Below are 8,014 nucleotides of genomic sequence, written 5' to 3' on the forward strand. Positions count from 1 at the left end.
AGCTTGTCTCACACTTGCTTGTTTTTTGCTGTCTTCCACCACCGTGAACAGTTGCCCCTCTGCCATGTCTCACCCTGCCTTGGAGTCAGCTGATTATGGACTGAAACCTCTACAAACTACATAAACCTTTCTCCTTTAACTTGGTGTTGGGTGTTTTGTGTCACTAATAAGAAAAGTAACCAAGACAGAGCTGTATTGCTGCTTTTATGCTTAAGCCATATGGAGGACATTTTAAAATTTGTTTCACTTAACACCATTACCACTGAGAACCTCTTATATTTTAAACATTGTGCTAGAAGCTTTGCAAACATTTACTAAATTCACAGTAACCTTGGAAGATAGCCATTATCTTCACTTTACAGATAAAGACACTGAGACTCTGTGGTTACATGCCATAGATCATTTCATTGATGGTTTATTACTATCTCATAGTGGCTGCCTTGCAATAGAATTTCAGCCTCAAAGGCAAATCAATGATTATCAAATGTTAACTCAACACTTAGTTGTCTGTGGTTAAAAAAAAACAAAAAACCACAATACTGTTGAAACTTGTCCTGAGATTATAATTTAGGAGAACTTGGAAATTTACCACATAACATAAAAAGGTAGACACACAGATGACAGCTGCACAAAAGCCAAAGATGCCCCAAAATGCATTCCCTTTGTGTGACAGAAGAAAATCACCCCCAATTACTTCTTAAGCAGTTTTTTTTAGTTTTATTTTAAAATCTTGTAGCAATACAAAAGACACAATCGGCTCACCAGTATCAAGTGTGCCACAACCATGAAGTAAATGATCCTCATGCAAATTGATTTATTTACCAACAGTCACACTGTGCAGCAGCCACAATTGTTTCTGTCTGGCCCCAAATTCCTAATATCTATCTCCACATATTCTTCATAGCATACAAAGGTAGAAATACACAGCTTTTTGAACCCACCACCCAGATGAAATCCTGGACAACTCAAAGTCCTGATCTTTCTATACACACACCCTTGGTCCCAGAAGGGAAAAATGGAATATCCTAACCCTTTCCAAAGCATCTCTCCCCTAGAACAGACAATGAGGTGTCAGCAGATCCATAACCAAAACACATCAAAATAGAGGAAAACTACATTTGGACAGCTAATGAATCTTGCTGTCCAAAAGTAAACTGTTCTTGGACATTGGCTCAGAATGAGTGGGTTATTAGAAAAATAACCCCGCTCCTGAAATCACCAGGCCTTACGTAAAAAGAAAACTTAGGGAAAGATTTCATCAAAAAACTGAAGAATCAAACGTAGGACTCTACCTATTATTCCGGCTTCGCTCAAGACAATGAGATCATCACTAGGTAAGACCACTGGTGTAACATAAACAGACAACAACTAAAATGTCCAATCTTCTCCTAGTACTTTAAAATTCAACTTCATTTCTATTTAATTGCGATTTTTTTTGTAGAACAAAAACAGCAAAGCACATTCCTACTCGTAGTCTGTTAAGAATGATGGTTTGGAAAGAACTTCCTATGATGATATCCAATACAGTAGCCAGTAATCATATAAGGCTACTGAGTATTTCATAAGCCGCTAGTGCAACTTAGGAACTGTATTTTAAATTTCATTAAATATTAATTTAAAGCTATTAAGCTTTAAATAGGCAAATATGGCTAAAGGCTACAATAATAGAGAGTACGGGTTTAGATGTTACAACATTAATTTTCAGCAAATAAAAATGCATTTACAAAATAATTTTTCCTAAGATTCAATAAAACAGACACAAAATCACAGTATTTGCTTAAAAAAACAAAACAAAACAAAACAAAACATTTCACTGGGCAAAGACACTGGGCTCTGGCCAGAAATGAGCCTGCCTCAATGAGGGAAGAAAAAGTAAGGCAATCCACTGGCTCTCCTAATTGTGAGTCTCCACATGGCCATCTGCTTGCTCCCAGGGGTTACTCTACATTTTTCTTTGAGGCTATTCCTAAGTTTCAAAAGAAATTCTCCTTTATCATCATCATTGGCAGTGCCTCTCACTGGACAGACCTGACAACCTGGTAGCCTGAGAGGCTGACTCTGCAGATGTTTCAGCAAACACGCCAAATAAAACGTTAGCCCACAGATGATCACAGATGTTTGATGGGTCCTATCTGCAACAGTTCAGTAAGGGAAAATAAATTTAGCAGGCTCTAGGACTCAGGAAGGCAGATTTGAGACTGAAAATGAAGGGATGGGGGCCATTTGCCCTGAACAGCTTTTCCAAATCAGTTCAGCAGGAAAACCTCCCGTTTTAGAAGACTCAAAAGACTTTTCTACGTGGACTTTCCGATGCTGCATGAGGTAGGCACTTCTGGTATAGCATTTCTCACAGTCAGCACATTTGTAAGGCTTTTCTCCTCTGTGGATCCTCCGGTGCCTGCTAAGGTTAAAGCTCTGACTGAAGCACTCGCCACAGTCAGGACATTTATAAGGTTTCTCTCCTGTGTGGATCCTCCGGTGAATCACCAGGGCAGAGCTCTGACTGAAAGTCTTCCAGCAAACAGAACATCTGTACGGCTTTTCTCCTGTATGTGTTCTCTGATGTCTAATGAGATGGGTGCTAAGGCCAAAACTCTTCCCACATTCACAGCATTTATATGGCTTCTCTCCTCTGCACTCCTCTATCACAATGCAGTTCTGATGTATACATTCTCCATTTCCAGAACCTCCACAGGATTCTTCTCCTGTGTGTGTTTCCTGGTATGTTATAAGATTTGAACTTCGACTAAAATTCTTCCCACAGTCTGGACAGTGATAGGACTTTTCTCCTGTATGGATTCTTTGATGTTTTAGTAGAGTTGAATTATAACCAAAGCTTCTCCCACATTCCAGGCATTTGTAGGGTTTCTCACCTGTATGCGTCCGCTGGTGGCGAATCAGGGTGGAACTCTGACTAAAACTGCTCCCACAGTCCGGACATTCATAGGGCTTTTCTCCAGTGTGCGTCCTCTGATGTTCTATCAGAACATAGCTATAGCTGAAGCCTTTTCCACAGACAGGACACTCGTATGGTTTTTCCCCTGTATGTGACCTATGATGCTGAATAAGGTGAGAACTGCTACTGAAACTCTTCCCACACTCAGGACATTTATAGGGTTTCTCTCCTGTGTGTGTTCTCTCATGAATAATAAGATGGGAGGTATTGCTGAAGCTTTTCTCACATTCGCCACACTGGTAAGGCCTTTCCCCCGTGTGTGTTCTCAGATGCTGAATCAGGTGTGAACTGTTACAAAAGCATTTCCCACACTCAGAGCATTTATAAGGCTTTTCTCCTGAGTGGGTCCTCTGATGTGTACGCAAATGAGAACTATTTCTGAAGCGTTTCCAACACTGGGAACATTTGTAGGGTTTATCTCCCTGCTGGACAGAAGCATAGGCATGTTCTCCCGGGTCCCCTACCCCATAATTGGGCTTCTCCTCCTCTTTCCCTGTAGAATTTCCCCAAATCTCTGACTTGCCATCATTCTCAGAGGAATTCTGAGCCAAAATTTCATCTTCTTGGGACAATGTCGATAGTATTTCTTCTGCATCCTCATGCTTAGAATTTTGTGGGCTATATCTTTTAGACCATTTTGAAGCTCTCTCTTTAAGCTTATCTGCCTTAGGATTACAGTGTTGAACAGTTCCAAAATTATTCTTACTTTCATCTCCTGCAAGAACAAACAAATACTCTAAACATAGCCCCTAATCTGCCAGAAAAGAAAATTCCAAATTGCAGTGGAAGAGATACAGTAACAACATAAACTCTTATGAATTATTCTGGTTTTTTTTTTGTTTGTTTTTGGTCTTTTTCCTTTTTATTGGTACCGGGGATCAAACTCACGACTGCCTGCTTGCAAGGCAGGCGCTTATGCCGCTGAGCTAAATCCCCAGCCCCTTATGAATTATTCTGTATAAAAGTGTTTAAAACGAGTTTTACTTCTTTTTTTAACCTGTTCTTTTTATATCATGTCTTAATCCTTACTTCTACTTTGCTTCCCCTCCACCTGTCTCCCCCCATCCCTGGGACCCCTTCCCACTCCACAATGTCTGCCTCCCTATTTCTTATCATTTGTTTTCCTCTTTAAATTATTTGTATTTTGGGTTTTGTATGTGTTCACCAGAAGCAGGTGAAATTTATTATCTTTATTAACAATTGGTGTTAATATCTGAAATATCTGAACCATTGTTAGCAATTGCCAAGGAGAATATCAATCTAAAAACAAATACACTCAACATCATCCCGTAAGACACACAAGCAAAAGGGGACCTAAGTAGGGATAAAGCACAATCTCATCTGAAGTGAAGAACTCAACAGCTTAGTTAAAATATAAGCAAATATAAGGCTAACAATAGCCACTATTTGTTAAGAACAGTAGCTTTGCATGTGATTCTCATTAATCCTAAAACACTGTGATGACATAGTCATTTTTTAAATTCTAGGTGAGAAAATTCATGGTAAAAGAATCAGCAGCTTGTGTCACAGAATCAAATTAAGGTTTATCTCATTCTAATATCCTGGGTTTTCTCCATACTTTCTAGCACATCTCATAACAAATTTCCTAAGGAGGGAGATCATCTTCCTGAGCCCTTACCTGTAAAGGGGCTTTTCAAACTCTCCCTCTTCATGATTCCCTTAGAATCTGAGTCCAATAGTTCTTTTCCTTGCTCCATCACAATGATCACAGCCAGCTTTAGGATCCTAAACCCTGTAGAAGGAAAGCAAGGGTTGTGTCTGGAGGCCTTTGTTAAGTTTATCCCTTCTCCTCTCCAACCACTGCAACGTAACAATTTTAGACACAGAATATTCTACAGAACATAATGAAAACATGAAACATGGTCCTTCTCTAAAAATCTTATACTATACCCAAATAATGTGACTTATCTAAGAAAATAAAATTTTTAAGTACATAAAATTACTATTCATTGGAAGTCTCTTCACAGGAAAGGCCTAAGGACCAAGCTTCAAAGATAGAATGTATACAAATACTCACTGTCCACTTACAACTTAGAAACACTTTCAAGAAATCAATATGCAAGGTTGGCGATTTAGCTCAGCAGCATAAAGGACTGCTTGGCAAGCACAAGGTCATGAGTTCCATCCCCAGTACCAAAAAACGAGAGAGACAGAGACAGAGACAGAGAGAGAAAAGAAATCAATATGCAGTCAAAAGAAGCTAAAGAAGAGAAAACAATTCAATCTTTCGATTAAAAAAAAAGGGCTGGGGATTTAGCTCAGCGCTTAAGCGCCTGCCTTGCAAGCAGGCAGGTTGTTAGTTCGATCCTTGGTACCAATTAAAAAAGAAAGAGAAATCTTCGCAGTCCATTTCAAAAAAAACTTAAAGGTGAATAAAAGAGCAATAAGAACTTAAGACAAAACAGGACTGTCAATACTGTCAATAATCCCTAAATAAAACGGTCAAATGAGGAACTTTTTCCTTTAAGTTTCTATCACGATCACAGCACACATTTCAGCCTATACTTTATCTTTTGGAGCCAACTGCAATTCCTGATCTACTTTAAAGAACTAGAAACTCTGATCTAGCATTGACAAGCAGTTACGTATAGACTTGGCATTTATTTCAGGATTGAAAAACATAACGGGCAAAAATAAAAGGTTAAAAAGACACAGTAGAATCCATATAAAAAACAAAACCAATATCACCTTTATCCTAAAATGTCTTGCACATATTTCTCATATAAGTCTCACCTAGAGCATAATGTACATGTGTAATCCTGATTGTTTTATCTGTAAAAACATTATAAATAACTTTATAGGTAAATAGCTTAAAAGGCAGTGAGAAACTCTTAAGTTTAAACAACCACAAAATGGTAAGCAGGATTGAAATCCAAGCTTGATGCAGATATTTACACCACCTAGTACAATAAACTAGAACAGGAAGCAGCACTGGACATAATCTCCAACGGCAAATGTATTAACATCAGAATGAAATTCTCAAACTTCACATCACAGTGGCTGGCACTCTGCAAACACACTTAGTAACTAGAGGTTCGTTATAAAGGCGAAAGTAGTACAAATGAACGCATCTCTAGGGTTCCAGTGAAAATGCACTTGAATCTTTAAAATAAACATTTTTTAAACGTAAAGTCATGTTTTGCTAAGTAACTTGTCTCCATCAAAATGTTTTTTTAAAAAGATTCGTGGTAATAGACTCCCGTTTCATCATTCTCCCTAAAACACTATTTTATTAAACTTGATCGTGAAGGATCCCTCAGGATACTGACTTTGCCAAACGGGAGCAAATTCACTCCACCAAGAGTACTAAAGTAAGTGTGTCCCGCAGAGTTGCCTCCACAGACAGGGCTGTTTTCACCCCTGCCTGGCCAGGAGGTGATCGGGATGGGTCGTGTTTTGAAGAAGAAAGCCTGCAGGAGGAGCCGCACTATCCGCAGCTGGGCAGTGGGTGCCCGGCGGAGGACGCTGCAGGAGCCGCTTGTCCCTGCCCAGGAGGAGACACGCTGGGCCAGCACCTCACCCCCCCCCCCCGACGTCCCCGGACTCACCCCACAGTTGGGCGCTTTTCTCCTGCTACCCGCAGCCCGCAGGAAGAGCTAGATGTCTGGGACCCGGCACACAAGGAGCTCGGCAGCCTTAACAGCCTCGGCTTCGGGGAGGGAGGAGACGCTGCAGCCTCATCGCACCAGCTCAGAGGCTTGAACTCTCAAACCCGGAAGACAGGGACCAGAAGTTACCTCATCTTCCCGCGCCGGCTTTGCGGGGGCCCTCTCTAGGAAACGGTGGTGGTCAACTCTTGTTGGTCTTAACCCTTGAAGAGCCGTTTCCAGACGAAATTGCTGGTGGTTTGCTTTCTCGTACCGTGATTCTCACCACAGAGATTCTCGTTGTCACGTTTCTTAGCCTTCTTAAGACAGGGGTCTATTCGAAGCTTATATTTTTATTTGCTGTAAGAGTAGCACCACATTTATCATCATCATCATTAAAATGAAAATAAATTTAATATTTTTATATGTAGCATTTAATTTGGAGACTACTGGGAGATGTACTGCAAACTATCTAATATATGTAACAAGTTACTGTATGTTAAAAAATAAAATACCAAAATTTAAAGAATTGTATTCAGTGTGAACTATGAAAAGTCACACAAAATATGTCTTAACTTTCACAGTAAGTTCCTTGTGGTTCTATTTACTTTACTTACATTTTAAAACAAAACAAACCAGCAAAGACTTTATAGACCACTTTGGAGAAATCAGCTGGTCTTGTTTCGGGAGATTTCCCATGCCAAACCAACTCAAACCAAAGCAAACCAAAAGAAACTCTTTGCACCAAGGAGATAAGAAGACAACATTTAATCTTTACACCAGACTGTTGGATTTCACCTCAGTGGACTGTTGCAAGGATAATTTCTCCCAAGAAACTGCCCTGAATCAGGAAGGAGTTTAGTCTGTATAGAATTAGAAAGTACAAAGTAAGTGACCAAACCTTACAATGATTGGTTACATTCACAGAATCATATATTGACAGACAGTCTAGTCTTGAAACAATAGAAACATTCCAGGAAACAAAGAAGGAGGCTCTTACAGAATGAGTATAGTTAGGGACATTGTCGTAATATAGGAATGTTCCAGAGAAAGGACCTTTACTGAATGAGTGTGGTTAAGGGCATTACCATAATATAGGAATGTTCCCCAGAGAAGGCCTTTACTGAATGAGCACAAATCAGCCCAGGGCGCCTTCAGGGACAGACAGTTACTCTAACCTGTGCTCATCTGCAGCTGGGCTGTGGACCCTGTCAGGGGTCAGCTGACAGCAGAACAGCACTTGGTCAGAGACCTCTTATGATCAGGAAATATCGTAAGTTTAACCATCTCATGATTGTGTTTCCACATTATAATGGTGCCCCAACCTCTCACCTGAGAATTTTCTTCACACTATTTTATAAAAACAAATCTGGAATGTAGCTTTCCACAAAACACATCTTCTATGGAAAAATGCTTCCCTGATTTATTAAACTGACAAGTGTCCTCAGTA

The 8,014-nt window shown here is 39.9% G+C and overlaps 1 protein-coding gene across 1 annotated transcript; it reads right to left on the reverse strand.

Moving 5' to 3' along the window:
- Window positions 1–690: 690 nt before the first annotated feature.
- On the reverse strand, window positions 691–6,711 carry Znf572 (zinc finger protein 572). The gene is made up of 3 exons (XM_003467378.5): window positions 6,526–6,711; window positions 4,596–4,709; window positions 691–3,671 (listed from the first exon to the last, which is right to left on the reverse strand). Exons 2-3 carry the CDS (start codon window positions 4,672–4,674, stop codon window positions 2,179–2,181), a joined length of 1,572 nt encoding a protein of 523 aa, XP_003467426.2. The 5' UTR covers window positions 4,675–4,709; window positions 6,526–6,711; the 3' UTR covers window positions 691–2,178.
- Window positions 6,712–8,014: the final 1,303 nt, after the last annotated feature.

This window comes from Cavia porcellus, unplaced genomic scaffold (genome assembly GCF_034190915.1).
Source record: "Cavia porcellus strain 051 isolate PalLab524CR breed Dunkin Hartley unplaced genomic scaffold, mCavPor4.1 scaffold_19, whole genome shotgun sequence".
NCBI classification, from domain to species: domain Eukaryota; kingdom Metazoa; phylum Chordata; class Mammalia; order Rodentia; family Caviidae; genus Cavia; species Cavia porcellus.

What these genes read in the sequence shown, in the direction of transcription:
- Znf572 (XM_003467378.5), bottom strand. Translation starts at nt 4,674, where the DNA reads ATGGAGCAAGGAAAAGAACTATTGGACTCAGATTCTAAGGGAATCATG. An exon ending in TTTGAAAAGCCCCTTTACAG is followed by an intron (nt 3,672 to 4,595) that starts GTAAGGGCTCAG and finishes TTGTTCTTGCAG; the next exon opens with GAGATGAAAGTAAGAATAAT.